This window comes from Ursus americanus, chromosome 3 (assembly GCF_024610735.1).
Source record: "Ursus americanus isolate L20-20 chromosome 3, mUrsAme1.1.p, whole genome shotgun sequence".
NCBI classification, from domain to species: Eukaryota; Metazoa; Chordata; class Mammalia; order Carnivora; family Ursidae; genus Ursus; species Ursus americanus.
In genome coordinates, this window is record NC_142129.1 from 42,728,516 (window position 1) to 42,749,506 (window position 20,991).

Here is a 20,991-nt window from a genome sequence, read left to right on the forward strand (position 1 = left end):
GGTCATCAAAAAGTTCAGAGTTTTAACTTCTCATAATCTTCTATAATGAAGTGATTTGGTGCTTTTATATAATTACAGGTATTTTAATAAACAAATATACCACAGTTTTATAAGGGTACAGAATACTAAGTTTTTTTTAATATCTGGAAATAAAATATTTTAGAAGTCCTTCTTTCTTACAAGTTTCTCTTTGGGGTTTTGGGGTTTTTTTTTTTTTGGTTGTGTGTGTATGTGTGTGTGTGTGTGTGGTGCTGCTGCTGCTGTTGTTGTTGTTGTTGTTGTTGTTAGGACTAAAACCAAATGATGATGGCAAAGAACTGTCAGGGAACTCCAAATATTAACTACAATTTGAGGTTATGTAAATAATGAACTTTGCACCCAAGTCTGTGGCACATCCCTACCTTAATTAGCAGTTATTTCAAAATACACAGAAGGATCAAGGTAATGACAACTTGAAAATAGCCCAACCTTTCTCATTCAAGGGCATTAAAAAAAAACTTTTAGCTGTAAGGGATTTTTCTGAGAAATCTTTTACACAATTGAGTGTTAATTAAAATATCATTAGCACATTGTTTATGGAAAGGGCAAAATCTCAAAACACGAAGTCTAAAGTGAAAAGCAACATTAAAGTTATTTAATGGATTCTGGAAATTTCATGTTTTATATATATGTCACTCTCTTCTAATTATATTTTTAAATGACAAAAAGAGACTCATAATTCCATTACTCCCCAAAACACTAGTACCAAAAAGGGGAAAAAATGTGTATATTGCAATGTGACACATCCAATTTTAACCATTCTCCATTTAAGAGGGGGGTGCTGACAACAAATAGGTTTTCTGTAATTGGAGGTACTTAAGAGACCTAAGTTTCACCCGTTTACTTTCAAAACTTTCTAAGAGAACCAAGGCATAATAATTTTACCTCAATAATCATATTTTTAAAATATATTATCTAAATTCCTCTGAATCTGTCTTGGTAATGGAGACTCAAAAATATATAAATCTAGTAAAGTGATTGGGTCAGGATTAAGATTGGCTCTGGTGTTTTGGTTGGCTTTTGATGCTCTGCTTCTTTTATTATTCCTACTTGTTTTAACATTTCTCTTATGTGAAAATAGTCCATACTTTTTCTCATTTAAAAAATACTTTTACCTGACTCTGAGAAGAAAACTAAAAATAATATTTTTCACATATCTAATTCAAACTGCAGGATTGGTGTTTTGTTTCTCCCTTTAATTTACAATAAAATTATACCCCTGTGAATCCCTAAGAAAGATAATATTGAGTTGCTCAAAACTCAGAAACTGAAAATATCATCAGCCTCTGAGTCATTAGAAATCAACATACTGCAGGTTATACTCCATTTTGATGGCTAATTAACTGCATACCTAAATAATATCACTAAACTGCAAATGACCACATTTTTAGTAACAAAGTGGTAACTCATGTACTGCTTCGGTTTCTTTTAAAAGAAGCAACTAAAATGTTTTCAGGGATGGTAGAAGTTAACAAATGATCACTCTAAAGTTTAATGCTCTTTTCAAGTCCTGAAACCACTATGCAAAGAAGTACTATGCTCCTTTCTTAGAGTTTAAAGAAAAAAAAAAAAATTAGATAGCTCTGTCCCTGAAGCACACTCACAAAAGCAGTATCTTTAGTAGGACATTTTTTTCAGAAGCTATAAAATACAAATTAAAGAGCAACACTGTTTATACAAATATGATTTTAATTAAGCCTAGAGGAGAAAATTAACTAATACATTCAAAATATTATCTACATACAAAATAATATCAATTTTATCATGAACACCAAAATCAAATAATAAAAAGTTGCAAGTGAGATACCTTGTGATTTATTAACATCTTTGATGATTTTCTGAAGTTCTTTCAATTCTATATCAAGTTCATCATAGTGTAGTTCTCTAGATTCAACCTTTGGAGCTTGGAACAAAGAAGGGTCTGTCCCCAGGTATGAACACTGCAAGTGACCATCATCACTCAGGGTCACTATCACTCCCTTTAAATCACTACAATAAGGAAGAGAAAATGAGACATAATTCAAATTTTTGGTGGATTTAGGTTTGACCAACAATATTTTCATTCAATTCAGCTTCAACACGCCATTAAGAAAATGGCCATGTAACTATTTCTATTACATCAAAGACTCAATTCAAATGTTTCAAACATGATTTATGTTTATATAAGCACTCCCAATGTTAGGATTCATTACAAGGGGGGGGGAACCTTAACAGTTATCATAATAGCTGTCACTTTGGGGGACCTAACTACATGATAAATCAAGCTCCAAAAGCTTTTCAAGTACTGTATCATTTATTCCTTGCTCCAGCTCCCATTTGGCAGATTCATAATAAGCATGTGAACACTTGTGGAGCTACCATGGAGCAAGAGTGAGCCATAGGCTGGCTGAAGATCATGGCTGAGGCACAGGAGCAAAGATGGGACAATGCGGGCAATGGTGAAAAATGTTAGCGAAGTAAGCCCTGCAAGACCCTGAAGAGAAATGAACTCCCTGCTCTTTCCCTTTTCCTTCTCTACCCTGGGGACTTGTGCTTGCTCTTTCCCCAGGGCTCCCTACCATGACTTCCTTCACACACCCTCCTACTGAAGCAGCCACAGTCACTCTTGCTCTTCACTCAGAGAGGGAGCTCTCTCTCCAGCCCTCTACCCCCATCCTTTCACTCTTCCTTCTCCCTTAGGCTCTTTTATCTTTTTTTTCCTCTAGAAACTAGCCTTAATATATAAATTATAGATAAAATTAGCATACCATTTTTAAAAGTTGTAAGTTTCCTGAACTTGCTATAAAAAGTTGAAATGAACACTATTTGCTTCCTCCTTAGCTTACTCAGAAGAAAAAAGAAGTCAACATTGTCATAAGTCATTTTGAGCTGATGCATAATGAATTTGATTTTCATTTCTTATGTTTTCTAGTGGCTCTTGATTAAAAAAAGAGGTTTCTAGCCCCATTCTAAAGGTTAAATATTAATCAAAACTTATAGAAAATTTGAGAGGAAAAAACAACTTGAAAAAAATGTTGCTATTCATCTGAAAAAAAAAAAGATATAAAGTATATAAGAATCTAGGCCTTATTCAGAATGAGTAAGAAATTTTAAAACTCCCCAACTTTGGATCATAGCAAGCGGTCAGCTCATTAATCTAAAAGCTTAACTTGGATGAGAATAGATACTAAGATCGTTCAATCTCTCCTATAGGGTGGCCACCAGCATCCACTTTACCTAACCTGCCTTCAACACAACATTCCTTTTTTTAAATACTACGTATGTATATTCAGTCCTTATACTTGACTCAGAAGTCAAGAACTGTTTGAATTTTACCTCGATTTCTTCAGGTTCTTGATGCATAGAACTAACTTTTTTTTAAGTTATTAAATTCCAGTTAATTAACATATAGTGCAATATTACTTTCAGGTGTACACTCTAGTGATTCAGCACTTCCATACAACACCCCGATGCGCATCTCAGCAGGTGCACTCCTTAATCCCCATCACCTATTTTACCCACCTCCCCTCTGGACACAACATTCCTATACACACTTTCTCTAGGACTTACTTAGGAACAGTCAGTGCCACATAACCCTCTGGTATGACTTCAGAGAAACAAAAAATAAATTGATATCACTGACTGAACAGCTAAAAAATTAGACTAGGAGTCAGAGACTTTGGGTTCTAACTCTGACTCCACCCCCTATATAGCAGAGTCAACTTAGTCTTCCTAAATGTTATCTCTAAAATGAGAAAGTGAGACTAGGTGATCCTCTAAGGTCTTTAAGTCTTATGAATTGGTTCTGTTAATATAGTTCAAAAAATAAATACTCCCAAAATAAAATTATTTTCCTAAAATAAAGTGTGAAAAGCAACCCAGGTACCTCTGGGCTTTACCCTTTCTATGCAGTCAGGGGAAGCCACCTAGTGGCCACAGAAATCCTAACTTTCGGCTCTGACAAGCCCATTTCAACAGAGCAAACCCTCGGTCCCCTCTGAGTTGTGACTGTGGTCTGTTCCCCATTCCACCCAACCCCACTAAGGTCTGGAAACTTAATGAGTCCTCAGGAAACTCTAGAACACTAAAAAGATCTCTGGCTGGCTTCTCAGAGAATGTGGAGATCATCAGGTCTTTTTAATCCAAAAGAGTATTTCCATTTTATCTTCACCCTTTGAGTGGCCCATAATATATGAAACCTATTATGACCCAACACAAGTATCCCTCAGTATTCAAATTTATTTGGTCTATGAACTGGATAACTTATTATTGAATCAGTTTTGTTCCATTGTTTTAGACACCAAATAGCAACAACTTAGACACAAGAGATTTATCTAAAAATGTATCTAAACCTATTTAGTTTAAAATAGAAAGAGTTTGAATAGTAGTGTATGCATGTATTTCCTCAGACTCTTAAAAAAAAAGAAAAGAAAGAAAGAAAGAAATTACTGGTGCAGGATCTTCCCTCCCTGGAAGAATTTAACAAACGTCACCAGAATGTCTTAACAATAAATTACAAAACTTAAAGCAATTTATTTTCTTCAGTGGCATCAGAATCACTGCATATAATTTAGATAAAATAACAGAAACTTAGACCTCAGTTGAATCCATTTAAGTTTGCACAGCGTGTTCCACAGGAACACTGTAATAAGCTCTAAAATCTCTAAAATGAATGAGTGGAATTTCTGTCTAAAACCTCTATGATGGGACAGACACTTTGAGGCCTAGAACACTAGTTAATAAATGAGTCATCATTTGGTATCTTAATTCAAGGAACAAATTTTTAAATAAATATATCATTCCTAAAGCTAAGCCAAATTTAAGTATAAAGAGAAAAGGAAAAACACAATCAAGGTTTATTTTAAATCTTTCTAAAGAACATTTTATTTAACAATATTATCCATTTAAGTTAATGTGTAAGCTTCTGTAGATGACAGAATTTTATGCTGGAAGAAGCCATCAAGTAAATCAAGTACTGGGTACACTAATACTTATATCTTTAGAGTTAACATTGCCAAAATTAAGGTCTCCAGATTATTACTGGTTCTTGAAGCACATTAGCTAACTTAGGGCATTAGAATAATGCATTTTATGAAGAACCCAGGTCAAAGATGTTATATTCCTAGGACACATAATAATTTTGTGTATTCAGCAATGGGGCATGAAAATAAACAACAGAGGTTGCTCAGGAATCTGAAAGTAATTGTTTCATCACTCAGTAAACAGATCCCTGCCTTAACAATACATTCAAACAAAATTCCAGATGGATTTTAAAAGTTAAATTTTAAAATATGAAACTACAAAAATATTTATCTGCCCTTGGGATAGAAAGACCTTTTGCTGTAAGAAAGCAAGGGAGGAAACTACAAAGGAAAGGATCACTAAATTAAACAACAAAAAATTTTAAACTTGTTATATGCTTTAAAAAACATGATAAAAAAGAACAAAAGGCAAACTGGGTAAATACTTGCAACCAATATAAAGTACATAATTTAAGTTGAACCATATGAAGTTGTGAATATTTAACTGTTTTTGACCTATAAAAACCATCTTGTATGTTTCATCTAATATGTAAAGAACTCTTATAAACCAAAAAAAAAAAAAAACCCTCTTACAAATCAATGAAAATGAGATTATATCCCAAAAGGAAAAGGTAAAAGGAAATGTACAATTCACAATCAAAAATAAGTCAACAGATAGATGAAAATATATTTTTTAAAAGCTGCATTTGATTATTTAATACCTTAAACTAGAAAAATTGTATTTAATAATCAGTCCTGCTATTAGAGAAGGTACATGTAAATAAAAACTCTTGTACAGTTTTAATGGAAATGTAAATTTGTTAAAAATGCTATTAGTGATCATTTTAGAAATATCTATCAAAAGCCTTAAAAATGTTCATTACCTTTTACACAATAATCAACTTCCACAGTTATTAAGGAAATTTAGAAATAGCCCAAATGGTAAGAAAAAGGGGAAATACTTTAAAAAGTATGATTATCTATAATAGAAAGTTGAGAAGCCATTAACAGCCATGTTTTACAAATATCTGCTTTCAGAAAAAATAGCTACATATATATAGTGTAAAAGCAAAACATAATATTGTATATATATTCATTTTAATTTTATAAGATATAGGTATATAAAATACAGATTAGAAAAAAAAATTACCCAAATGCTAATAGAATGGTGATTATCTCTGGTTAGTGAGATTATGAGTTATTTTCATCCCACCTTATGGTTATAAAATAAGATTTTTTTAAACTCTTTTTTTTTTTTTTTAAGAAAAAAAAGTATGTCCCATTTTCTATCCCCAGAGACTGAATTTGAATCTGCAATTTAGAAGTTAAATAATCTGTGGAATTAAAACTTTTATCCAGTTCTCTATTTTCTGACAAGGCCAATCTATAAAATATGCAAAAGAGAAATATTTTATCAAATTGTCAAAGTCTGGTGTTTATTACTAGATATAGATATCAAAGAAATCTTAAAAACTTAAATACTATATATTGCACCCAATTTTTACTCTGCCTCAGGAAGGGGCAAACAATTTAAAGGCAATTCCCTTTAGACACAGCAGGCTGACTCAGTGTGGGCAGCCCTTCCTCAGCCCCAACAGGCTGGATGTGGTCATTTGAATATATTTTGAGTCATTTCATCATCATTCATTTAAGACATGTTTATTTAGCATCTGCTATACAATAGAAGCTGCAAAGGCAAATAAGACATGGTGCTTGTCCCATAAAAAAGAAAAAACAAACTCTGGCCTAGTTGTAAATGAAAACTTACTTAAAAAAAGAGAAAGAGAGAGAGAGAGATCCTGATTTTGACTTCTCCCCTCCAACTCAAACCTGTCCCTCCCACAGGTCATATTATTTATTTTTCTAAGCATAATACCTAAGTATTCAAGAATCAAATACAGAAAATAAAAAAGGAAAAGAGACAAATTCTACACAAAATGTCATGTAAATGATATCTGCCTTTAATCTACAAAGTTAAATAAGAAGTGATTATGGTTATTTCCTCTTGTTGAGAGGAAATTAGCTGACACACCTGCCTGGAATTCTATAGCAAGGGCGCATTTGATAGCCATTTAGAAGTTACTTTTGTCAGCAGCATCCGATTTTGTACATTTAGAAAATTAAAATCTTTTTTGGGGGGGGAGGGACCGAGGGAGAGGGACAGATGGAATCTCAAGCAGGCTCCATGCTCAGCATGAAGCCCAACATGGGGCTCAATCTCGTAACCCCTGAGATCATGACCTGAGCTAAAATCAAGAGCCAGACGCTTAACCAACTGAGCCACCCAGGTGCTCCTAAAATCTCTTTTGATGATTATCTGAGTTATAAAGTAGATTAAGGAATACAGAATCTAACAGGGATGTGGCGCTCTTGTTAGTTCTTGTGAAGATGAGTACATCTTAAACAAAAGAGAAATAATTTCACATTGGAAATACCTCAAGTCAATTATACTTATGATTAAACCAGCTTTGGAATCTTTAGTGCCTCTACCAAACTAACACTAAAACAGAAAACAAAATAGGGGGTGCACAATTTTGTTCTACTCTCTTTTTTATATATTCACCTCTCATTTCTCTACTGCATTTCATTTACTCATCATTCATTCACTTATTCATTCACTCATCAAGCATTTTCAAACACCTATTATATGCAGGATACTATCTGAAGTGCTATAGAACATACAGAAATTAATTAAAATCAGAAAATTAGGGGCACCTGAGTGGCACAGTTAAACATCTGACTCTTGGTTTCAACTCAGGTTGTGATCTCAGGGTTGTGAGACCGAGCCCATGTTGGGCTCCATGCTCAGCAAACAGTCTGCTTAAGACTCTCTCTCCCTCTCCCTCTGCCCCTCCCCCACCCACATGCACATGCGTGCTCTCTCTCTCACTCTAAAATAAATAAATCTAATTTTAAAATCATTTTTAAGAAATAAAAAATAAAATCAGAAATCAGCTCAAAAAGATTGCAATCCCATAAAAGAAAAAGATATGCTCCTTGATAAGTATAATATGGCATGAAAGACATAAGTGCCATAAGACAAGTATAAAGTACTTTAGTATTCATAAGTAGCAATGTCATTTCTAGCCAAAAGGATCAGGGAAATTTGAATGATGGAAATTGAAGCTGAAGTTAAACACTGGAATGTAGCCTATTCTTCAGTGATTATTTCTGAAACCTGAATTAACCTATATGTAATTTGTAAGCAATGTAATGATGTCAATAGAACTTAAAGTTGGTTCATACTCAATTTTTCCCACCATCTGAATGCTTTGAACCCCTAAGTAGCAGCAGGAAAATAGAGTATATGACCATACACAATGCATCATTCTTCCACTGTCCTTCATAGCTCAGTTTGTATATGTGACCTAGACTGAAAGTGTTTCTGACATGGTTCTCAAGATCAGTGTGCATTTTGCTTTTATGTCCTCAACCCTTCCTTCAAGCTACCCTTACCACTCTGTTTAAAAGTAAAGTCCTAGGACAACTGGGTAGCTTAGTCAGTTAAGGGACCAATTCGATGTCAGCTCAGGTCATGATCTCAGGGTTGTGGGATCAAACCCCCATCGGGCTCCATGCTCACTGAGGAGTCTGCTTCTCTCCCTCTCCCTCTGCCACTCCCCCTGCTCGCGTGCTCATTCTCTCTCTCTAATATAAATAAGTCAATCTTTTAAAAATACATTAAAAATTTAAAAATAAAAGTAAAGTCCTTGGGGCGCCTGGGTGACTCAGTTCATTGAGTCCCTGACTCTTGGTTAAGGCTTAGTTCATGACGTCAAGGTCCTGGAATCTACCTGCGCTGAGCTCTGCGCTCGGTGAGGAGTCTGCTTGAGATTCTCTCCCTCTCCCTCACCCTCTGCCCCTCCCCCCTCTAAAAAAGAGAAAGTAAAGTCTTCTTTTATTATGACTTTTTTCTTTTTTGTTTGGTGGGTTTTGTTTTGCTTACTTTTTTGTTGCTCCAATTAAAAAATTGTATAAATTTTAAGTGATTCTCCCCATGAAAATTTATTTTTTAAAACCTTCTTACTGGTACACCTGAAACTAATGTAATACTGTGTATCAACTATACCTCAACTTAAAAAAAAAAAAACCTTCTTACTGTTAATTTATAATTTATGACATAACAAATACTGTAATATTTGAATCTTTTAAATTTGGAGAGTAGGTGTGAAGAATATCCAGTATGAAGGACATGAGAGAATAAAAGCAGGAAGGGAGAAAAGTTCAGACTATGAGAAAGAACAAGCAGCCTGGATACAACATGTGGTGGATAAAATTAAGAGGAGACTGTTGGGAATAAAGCCACCTAAAGGTCTTAATCATTACTCTGTGCAATTGTGAAATGAATGAAGGCTTTTGAGCCAGTGAGTGACATAAGCAAATATATGCTTTAAAAAGATATACCTTAAAAGACTCAATATTGCTTTAAAAAGAGGAAAAAAAATTGATTCTCACCAAAATGATCTATAAATGCAAGACAATCCAAATGAAAATCCCCATGATTTTTTTTTTAAGAAACTAACAAGCCAATTTCCACATTTCTATGGAAATGCAAAAAACCTAGAGGGCAAAACAATCTTAAAAAAAGAATAGAGACGGAGAGCTTTCATAAACTGACATCAGGACCCACTATAAATCTACTGTAATCAAGACACTGTAGCATTAGCATGAGGATAAATAGATCTACTGAACAGAATAGAGACTCAAAAACAAACCCATACTCATGTAGTCAGCTGAATTTCAACAAAGATGCCAAAGCAATTCAAGGGGGGAAAAAAGTCTTTTTAACAAACGGTGTTGAAAGAATTGGATATCCATATGGAAAAAAAGAAACTTCACATTCTATACAAAAATTAATTTGAGATGGATCATTGACCCAAACATAAGGGATAAACCTATAAAGATTTTTGAAGAAAACATAAAACAGTATCTTCATGACCTGGAATAGACAAAGATTTTTAGAGAGTTACAAATAAATAGAGAGTTATAAACTAAATAAGTCATAGGAATGTAAAGTACTGCACTGGGAACACAGTCAATAATATAATAACGTCGTGTGGTGACAGATGGTAACTATAATTATTGTGGTGAGCATTTGGGGATGTATATAAATGTCAAATCACTGTGTTGTACATCTGAAACTAATATGATACTGTATGGCAACTATATTTCAACTTTAAAAATTAAAAACAAATAATTTCTGAGGATGTGGAAAGCAAAAATCATTTTAAAAATGATAAATTAGATTTGTTCATACTTCAAAATTTCTCATCAAAAGACACCATTAAGAAAATGAGTAGACAACCCAAAAATTGGGAGAAAATATTCACAAAACAGATTCCTGACAAAAGATGTGTGTCTTCTGCACATAAAGAACTACTATAACAAATAACAAAAAGATCAAAAAAATTTTTTAACTGGGCAAAAGACTTGAGTAAACATTTCACAGAGTAAAGGATAAAAATGGACAATAAGCTAAGAAAAAGATGCTCAACATTATTACTCATCAGGGAAATGCAGAATGAAATCACAATTAGGTACTACCATACATATATTAGAATGTTAAATTAAAAAGATTGACAGCACTAAATGTTGGAGATGATATGGAGCAACCTGAACTTTCATGCATCCATGGTGGGATGTGAAATGGTTTAACTACTTTGCAAAGGGCTGGGCCGTTTCTCATGAGATTAAACACATACCAACCCTTTGGCCCAGCAATTTTATACTCCTAGTTAATTATCTAAGATAAATAAAATATATGTCCACAAGAAGGCTTATAGAAGAGAAGGGAAAAAACAAATTATGGGATATTCATGGAACAGAACACTACTCAACAACAAAAAATAGGGGCACCTGGGTGGCTCAGTCCATTAAGCAACAGACTCTTGATTTCAGCTCAGGTCATGATCTCAGGGTCCCGGGATTGAGCCCCATGCTCTGTGCTCAGGGGGAGTCTGCTGGAGATTCTCTCTCCTCTCCCTCTGCCCCTCCTCCTGCTCATGCAGTCTCTCTTTCAAATAAATAAATAAATCTTTTAAAAAAAATTAACCACTGTTACATACAACAAAAATGAATGTTGAAAAATATTATGCTGAACAAAATAAAACAGACTTAAAAATTACATACTGTGTCATGTCATTTATATGAAATTCTAGAAGACGCAACATAAATCTATTATGAAAAAAATATCAGTAGTAGCGGTTACCTGGAAGGGGGTCATTAACTGAAAAGGGATGCAAGGATTATTTCTTTCTTTTTTTAAGATTCATTTATTTTACTAGAGAGAGAGACAGCATGAGCAGGAGGGGCAGAGAGAGTCTTAAGTAGAATCCACAGTGAGTGTGGAGCCCAACATGGGCTTGATCTCAAGACCCTGAGATCCTGGTCGAAGCCAAAACCAAGAGTCCAATGCTTAACTGAATGCACCACCCAGGAGCCCCAGGAACATTTCTGATCATGCAAATGTTCTATAACTTGAGAGAGCTATATAGGTTACACAGGTATATCCATTTGCCAAAACTATACAAAATTTGTGCTTTCCAACATACATGAATTTTACCTTTAAAAAAAAGGAATAAAAAACAGGATAGCTGAAGGTGTAGAAAAGGCAAGCATGCCAGAATTTTGATAATTCTTGAAGCAAGCGCTAGGTACAATGGAATGTCATTATAGTATCCACTTACTTTGTATATATTTGAAGTTTTCCACAATACGGAAATGGAGGGGGAGGACAGAAAATAAGATGTATACATACAAACACTATGTATATATATAGTGAGAGAGAGAGTATATATATATATATATATATATATATATATATATATATATATATATATATATACAGAGAGAGAGTATAGAGTTTATATATGGGGGGAAGAAGGGAGGGAGGGGGAGAGAGAGATAGAGAGAGAGAGAGAGGAAAGACACCATCAGCACACTACCCACAGAGATGATATATAAAATCAACCATGACATGACCTGGGCCTGTTTGACATTTTAGCTCTGTATTTATGCCATACATGTTCTCTTCCCCATTCTCACACTCATTCCACCCTCTCCTTCAACCTTCCCATTCCTCTTTAGGATGGACTGCAAAGATGGCCAAAATTTCAGTGTGGTAAACTGCAAAGATGGCCAAAATTTTCTCCCTCTATGTACTCAGTGGCTCTTGCAATGTGTCTTTACACCTCCTCTCATCAAATGGTGAAGTCTGTGCCTTCACTCCTTGAATCTAGACTGGAGTTATATCTTGCTTTAGCTAAGAGAATAATGAGATCACCCTGCATCAGAAGGGGTTGTAATCCAATTATGTGTGTCCTTATAAGAGACAAAAAAGAAGACACAGAGAAGGCCAGGTAAAGACAGAGGCAGAGAGACTGGAGCAATGAGTCTTCAAACCAAGAACACCAAGGTTTGCCAGAAACTACCAGAAGCCAGGAGAGAGGCATGGAATAGATTCTCCCTAAGAGCCTACAGATAAAACCAGCCCTGTTCATACATTGATTTTGGACTTCTGTCATCCAGAACTGTGAGACAATAAATTTATGTTAAGGTACCAAGTTTGTTGTAACTTATTACAGCAGCCCTAGGAAACCAATACACAAGCACAGAGCAGAAGAATCATACAGCCAAGCCCAACCCAAAAGTGACAACCGCAGAACAATGACCTAAATAAATAGTTGTTATTTTAAGCTACTAAATTTTGAGATGTCTTGTTACACAGCAAAGCTAATTGACACAATCAACCTTGCAAATACCCACACCTTTTTTTAAAAATTATCTCTTCCACAATCTTACTACTTTCAAATAAAATTAACCACTTCATTATAGCCACTACATAATACTTCTATAACAGCATCTATAAAATGTTAAGCATTATTTTTTAATATTTGCATGTTTGTCACCTTTGGCCAGCCTGTAAACTCTCTCAGGATACAGATTATGTGACAGTGAATTTGTATCTCTCAATATCAGACACGATAACTTCATCTACCTGAAATTTTCTGAAAGAATTCACTCTAAATTCATCTTTATAATACCTATTTTTAAGCAATTACAAAAAGACCACAACATTCCACATAGCAATTAATAATTACAGACTAACCAGAAACTTGAGGTCAATAACAGAATATACCCAACTTTATTTACAGTTATCTAATATCCCTTCCTTATTCCTTCTAGTCATCAAACAACAAGACAATGCCAAAAGTACTGGGAAGATAGGGTACGCAGGTGGTAGCTCTAACCCAGCACTGAGCCTTCTATGTATAAATGCCAAGAAAGCCAGTATGCAAATATATTCTCTTCCAAGGAAAAGAAGAAAGTTTTCTAAAGAATGAGTTCAAGGCAATGAATCTTTCCATAAATAAAACTAGATGTTGGAGTCCTTCCCTCATGCATGAAAGAAGACATGATTCTATGCCATGATTTTCTAGTGCATTAAGCCCTTAACAGGAATTAAGTCAGGCATTAAGCAAACCACCTGTGTATTTTTAGCACATATGTGCTGAGAAGTTACTTTTGCAATTTCTAAAAATAATTACGCCTTGTTTGTCCTTTCCTGCATGACCATCTCTCAGGCAAAGCATTATACCAATACACTTTGATATATATAGCTCATACTGAATATGAAAATCAGGGAGCCAGGAAGAATCAAACACAGAATCTAAATTTCCTGATTCACAGTGAGGTATTTTTTCATTCACCATTCCATGCTGACTTCCCAAGAATGGAAAATTTAAAACAATTTTTAAGGTGCAATTTGAGGTTTATGTAAATGGTTTTCAGTTATCGCTATCCATAATTAGCCTCATGATAATCAAGAGCTGGATTATTGAATGGGAGAGACAAGGTAATTAGTGTCCAAGAAAAGGACAAGTAAAATGGGGGAGCCAACGCCAGCTTCCAAAGATACCAAAGTAGCAAAAACTCTGAAAAAAGAAGTTGTCACAGCAAATTGCAGAAATTACAGAGGTTGTACTAGAGAGACGGAACAAAATATCTTTTGTAGTAAAAAAAAAAAAAAAAAAATCCAAGCATCAAGAACTCAGAGATCAAGAACTAATTCTTTTTTTTTTTTTTAAAGATTTTATTTATTTATTCGACAGAGATAGAGACAGCCAGCGAGAGAGGGAACACAAGCAGGGGGAGTGGGAGAGGAAGAAGCAGGCTCATAGCGGAGGAGCCTGATGTGGGGCTCGATCCCATAACACCGGGATCACGCCCTGAGCCGAAGGCAGACGCTTAACCGCTGTGCCACCCAGGCGCCCCAAGAACTAATTCTTATTAGACTTACTAGAAAGTCAACACATGACTATATACCGCATATGACTAATTATGAATTCACAGACTAAACAAGAAAATTGCTAACCAGGAAAAAAAAATGATGTAACTTCTTAAGTGTCTATTTTGTGGAAGCAAAATGTGTTGATAAGGATTTGACTCACCTCTAACTTCTTTCATTATTGAAAAAAACATTTATTTAGCACCTACTGTATTCAAGCACCATAGGCAGTTTACATTGGTCATTTCTCATGAAGAACTTAAAGTACAGTGGGCAATATAGACATGTAAATCAAACAAGAATGTATGAGATACACTCTGATGGATACTGGATGTAAGCAAGGGAGCCAAAAGAAACAAAGGAGAAAATCAAATCAGATCGTAAAAGGAGAGAATGCTTCCTAGAGGAGATAACACAAGCAGGAATTGGATAAGAGAAGAACCAGAACATTCCAGCCAAATGCTCTCCATGGAGGACAGACACACACACACACGCAGCACAGAATATCGGACATTCAGAAGTGTTTTAGTAAGGCCAGAACCACTCATTCAACAAGTATCTATTGAATATCGAAGCTGTGCCAGGCACAGTCCTCAAAGTGAGACGATCAGTGAAGAAATCACACAAAAAATCTCTGTCTTCTAGGAGCTCACATTCTTGTGAGGGGAGAAATACAATGAGCAAAAGAAATAAATACATAGTATGTTCAAAGGTGACAAGTGTTATGGAGAAAAAGAAAGCAGATAAAGTAAGACTCAAATTGGACCTAAAAGGAAAGGCATGATTTGCATAGGTGTTAAGCCTAGGGAGGTCATTCCAGAAAAGTGGATAAGGATAAGCACGAGCATAAGTAATAATATACAGGTGTCTCCAACAGCCAGAAAGTCTATTTCTCCCTAAGAGAATTCAGATGGAAAAGTGGCTGAATATAAAAATTAAAGGGAGTAATGGGAAGCCACTGAAAGATTCCAATGGAGGGAAAAAATGCATTTTCTCAGTCCTCCTCAATTTCCATGTATTTGACAAAACTGATTGTGTCCCTCCCATTCACTCATTCAATAGGCATTCCTGATACTGTGTAAAAAATAATATTTTTTAAAGTAACACTGTATAATATGTCATAAAAGTTTACAGAGGTGTGGCTCATGTCCAGTCACTACAGAAGATAGGTGCCTACATCCTATTCTGGGTAACACAAGACGTTATGTGCTAAGCATCATAACGGATGAACAAAGTTCAGTAGAAACATAGAAAAGGACATTACAAAACATTAAACTTGTGAAACAAAGGCTTCATGGAGGATTTGAAAAATGCGTAGAATTTAAACAAAAAGAGATGGATAGAAAAAAGGTGTTTTGGGTGGAGAAGCAGCATGAGCAGAGGTTTGGAAGTACACAATCATATGTCATTGCCAATGCAGCATGAGGTAAAGCGTGGTAAGAAACTTTTGCATAAGAGTTAATTCAGAAAAAATGCAAATGTTTCTAGGACACATTACCTTTCTTTCAAAACTAAAATAGTGTTTAATGTGTCACATGGGAGAAAGTATATTTCTTACTATTCAGATTAACATTCTATTGAAGAGAAGAATGTCAGTGGGGAAAAAATAATGGTCACTGTTTTTAAGCCACTAAAATGTTAACATATAGACATTTTTGAGGAGAAAAATATAGCAGCTTTCTAACACCTCACGAAGTAAGCAAGGTCAGTGTGTGAGGAACCATGCAGAGTAAGGGGGAAGACTGCAGATGCAAATGGGCCAGACCAGGACAGATGGATCCCAAAGGCTGTAAGCACTCTCTTTTAAGTAAGGCAGTAACAAAAAGAAAGGACATTTTAGAAATGGAATCTTCTTTAAAATGCAAAATCTGATCACACCATTCCCAGGCTTAGAAACCTCCCTTGGTTTCACAATTAAAATTCAAAACCCTTTCAACAAAGCTAAGATCTGACCCCTGCTTACTTTACCTGTCTCTCCTCCCCCCACTCTCCCCACCCCCCACTCCTATACCCTGCCCCCCAGCGTTCCATCACACTGACCTTATTCTATTTCTTTGGAATTGTCACTCTCCATGCCCCTTTGGTGCCTGGTACACTCTTCCTCCCCTCTCCTTATAAATTATCTTTGTGTAGTTCAAGCCTACTCATCCTTCAGATTTCAACCCAAATGTCAGAAAATTTTCTCCTGATCTCACATTCTAGGTCAGATCTCTTGTTATATATTCCAAAAGAACTAAGTACTATTCCTTCATAGGATTTTTCACTATTGAAATAATATATTTATGTAATCATGTATTTAATCTTGGTCTCCCCAACTACAAGCTCCATGAATTCAGTGACCACGACTGCTTTGCTCATAAATGCATCCCCAGAACCTAGCACAGTAAGTGGAATACAGAGGGAGGGAAGCTAAATAAACATTCATTGAATTAATTAAGTGAAGAGAGCCAAAAGATTCTTTGTTGTGGGGCTAGCCCATGCACTGCAGGATGTTTAGCAGCTTCCCTGGGCTGTACTCACTAAACACCAGTAATAACTCTCCCCCACCCACTTATGACAACCAAAAATGTCTCCAGGCATTGCCAAATGTTCAATGGGAAGCAAAATCACTCCCAGTTGAGAATCACTGTAAGTGATCATACATCCTGGTTTGTACAGTCCCTGCTTCTGCCCGTTGTCCTGGTAAATTATTAACAGCACCCCCTTTCAGTCTCAGAAGTATCCCAGTTTGGATGATAAGTTATATTGTCATCCTACCTGAATGTACATTTATGGGTGCTCGTGCCCAGAATAAGCAAACTATTACGTACATGAAGATCATGGTTTTACTTCTAACATAGCAGAAATGATATCATTAACATTATTTCCAAGACATATGGATTAAAACAGCAACAACAATAACAACAACAAAAAACCTATCTATGTAGTATGTTTTGGAATTAGTAGAAACAGTATAAATACAATGGACAGAAGAAATATGACAGGGACAGGATGAATAATAGTACAGGACAACCAATTAAATAAGGAAAAAGAGTAAGAGAAAGAAGTCAAAGAGGATTTCTAAGTTTTAGCCCAGGAGAGCTAGGTCTAAACCATCTATCAAGAGTGATATAAAGCAGAAGGGTTGGACTGTTACAAGTTGAATGTTAAAAAGTATACTATACTATATACTAAAATGTATACTATATACTAAAATCACTAATGAATTACTTGTCATTCAATCAAATTGCTTTGTGCTCTTATTCTTTTGAATTACGTGGTTTAAGGACATAATTATTGAATTTAGTAGATTTGGGGGAAGATTCCTCAGAGATACTGCACTCACACAATGTCCCTGCAAATATCATTTCATTCAGTGGGTTGCCCATAGAATTTGTTATTTCAATTACTTGCTAAGATATTTTATTTTGTGCTATTTCTATTATATATCATGCTAGAGTCACAGGAATCCTGGATTTGAAGGGGCACTTCAATGCTTAAAATATGAAACAAATTACTCTGGTATCTAAAATAACCTAACTATGAAAGCAATTCCTACACACATGTGGTAATAATCTGCAAAAGCTATCTTTTATTGGATTTTAGGTAATAACACTGGCATATGCTTTTTGTACATCTACTCTTACAAAACAAATTTTTCACAACATAACCTTTCAAGAAATCAAAATGCTTCAGATACTTTCCATCATACAATATCAACCCAATAACTCAAGTATCTGGCTTACAGGATTTAGTACACAAACTTTTTCAGATTACTATCAAAAGAAAAGCATTTCATCATTTTTACTCCAATACAGTTTAGTGATCATAAAAAAATTTTTACATTTTAAATCATAAAATTCCTTGTTCTCCTTTTTCTACATTTTCTTGTCCTGAGTAACACGACTGACTATGGGAGACTTCACTCATGCTAACATAAAATGAACTTGGTGTATGGAAGGAAAAATGCTTCTGCAGCATGATGGCCTTCATTACAGACTGACATTCATTGGATAAAATAAGTTTTCTTTTACCATAACCAGTCTTCTACCCTTTTTAAGATCCTTCACTTTGTATAATGCTTCTGAATTGATATGCTTTTCATTAAGAAGCACTTCTCCCTCCAAATGTATTATTTCATTAGTGACAAAGTGACAAAGACAGAAGAGAATGCTAATAAGTCTATACCACACTGTAATAAGCAATGAGATCCCAAACAATCACCTTCTTCTCTTCTATCTTTCTCTCTACTTTTCTGGCATTAGATAAGTGAGAGAGAACCTTGTTAGATTTTCTTTGACCTTTCCTGACTTCCTGCATTACCATCATCTTCAGTATTCATTCACACATACACACACAGACACACACACACACACAGACACACACAGATAATGAATGTGTTAATTAGCTGATAGTGGTAATCATTTTACAATATATATGTATATAAACCACCACATTGTACAACGTAAATATATACAATTTTATTTATCAATTATATCTCAATACAGCTTGGGGCGGGGGGGCAGGGGGGAAGAAGCAATATTAAGAAGGAATATGTGGTGCGCCTGGGTGGCTCAGCCAATTAAGCGTCTACCTTTGGCTCAGGTCATGATCTCAGGACCCTGGGATAGAGTCCCACCTCGGGCTCCCTGCTCAATGAAGAGTTGCTTCTCCCTTTCCCTCTCCCTCAACACCTCCCCCCACTTGTGTGCATATGCACATGTGCGTGCTCTCTTTCAAATAAAATCTTTAAAAAAAAAAAAAGGAATATGTAAAAGTACCTAAAAGAAACACTATTAACCTACCTACATCAACCCACACTATCTGCTGGTTTCTTTCGCCAATTTCTTTTTTTTTAAAGTAACAATTATCACCCAACCTTTTGGGTCCTCTTGAAGTAAAAGCTTTGGAAAGAAGTGAGCTGTGAATGAATCCATAACTTTAAGCCTATCATACTAAAACTGATGAAGTCAAAAAGAGAAAAATCTTAAAAGCAGCCCAAAAAGGACAGACTACCTTCAAATAAGTAATAGTTAGAATAACATAGCTAACTTCTCAGTAGTAACTATAGAGTGAGATGACCAAAGCACTGAAAGAAAATAACTGCTAATCTAGAATTCTATACCCAGCAAAAATATCTTTCAAAAATGAACATTAACGAATCTTTTCAGAAAAAGAAAAACTAAAAGAGGGGCGCCTGGGTGGCACAGCGGTTAAGCGTCTGCCTTCGGCTCAGGGCGTGATCCTGGCGTTACGGGATCGAGCCCCACATCAGGCTCCTCCGCTATGAGCCTGCTTCTTCCTCTCCCACTCCCCCTGCCTGTGTTCCCTCTCTCGCTGGCTGTCTCTATCTCTGTTGAATAAATAAATAAAATCTTTAAAAAAAAAAAAAAAAAAAAAAAAAAAAAAAAAAAAAAAAGAAAAACTAAAAGATTTACTTTCCAGCAGACCCATACTAAAAGAATAGTAAACGGTATTTTTTAGGTAGAGAAAAAAAATTATCTCAGAAGTCTGAAGATTTAGGAAGGAAAACCAATGAAAAAGGTAAAAAAATGTAGATATATCTACATTATTAAATGTCCAAAGTTTATTACTATTTCATGACCCCTTATTGTATCTATCTAGAACAGAAATAGAACGGGTATTGTTATTCATATTTTTAAGAAGAAGAAAGAAACAAGGAGTGGCATATCCAAAGTTCATTTGTTCAAAATCCTAAAGGTAACTCTGGCAATCCTAGTCTACATTCTCCTTAACAACCCACGCTGCTTCTGAAATCTGTAATTATGAAGACAAAATTTAAAAATTAAAATTAAAAAGAAAAAACAAGTCAAATGATTAGAGACAGAAGTAAAAAATCCTGGCTTCACTGATGCTTTGACATTGAGAAACTATTTTCTTGGTAGTGCACCTATGAAATGGATATTTTCTGTTTGCCCTGAAAACTTTCCATCTGTTTCCAATCTGCTCTGTGCCAGAAGAAACTGACTACTGTATCAAAGGATCCCTTTTCCTCTGGTTTCCAGTTGAGTTTAGCCAATGAGGATCACTGGCAAGAGACAGGGGAGGGAGGAAAGTGGGGTCAGGTATTTCTTTCCTCAGTTCCTTCTCTACTAGGTTACCAAGGGGGGTGTGTACCTCAACCTAAGGCAATATAGCGCCTGTCAGATGGTCCTCTCCTATAACCACAGCTATACTCTTCAAGATCCAGTAACCAATCCCTTATTCTCTCCCTCTACATATAGGGATGGTAATGGTTGCCACCTCACCTCCCTTGTTGTTCTCTCTTACCCTTGTTCACAACTACTCTCTCAATTACTTCATTTGAGTGTGCCATCTGTTTGTTGCCGAGACACTAATCTACATAATCTGCATGGAAATTTAACATGGGAGGCAGTAAAAAATAGAACAGACACTAGAATTCAGACTCTAAAGTCAAAAACAACTGGAACTGGATCCCTGTTCCCAAACTGTATGACCTTGAAATAGTATGCTAACATCTGTAAGCCTCTTTCACTTCATGTGTAAAATTTAAAAAATAATATCAGTACCTGCTTCAAAAATTGTCCTTTAGTGTGAATTATTTAATGTGAACAGCTTAGCCTGGTGCCTGGTACCAAGTAAGGGCTTAATTCAATGATTATTATTATCATTATTATTATTACTACTATTTGCTTCATAGTTACA

The 20,991-nt window shown here is 35.3% G+C and overlaps 1 protein-coding gene across 5 annotated transcripts in view; it reads right to left on the bottom strand.

The window, feature by feature from the left end:
• BBS9 (Bardet-Biedl syndrome 9) overlaps positions 1–20,991 on the bottom strand; it is a 417,930-nt gene that overhangs the window by 257,197 nt on the left and 139,742 nt on the right. For all 5 annotated transcript variants that reach the window (XM_045792884.2, XM_045792882.2, XM_045792886.2 and 2 more), the window contains one exon: positions 1,847–2,028. In XM_045792884.2, the coding sequence (XP_045648840.1) occupies positions 1,847–2,028 (182 nt within the window). The remainder of the gene's footprint in view (positions 1–1,846; positions 2,029–20,991) is intronic.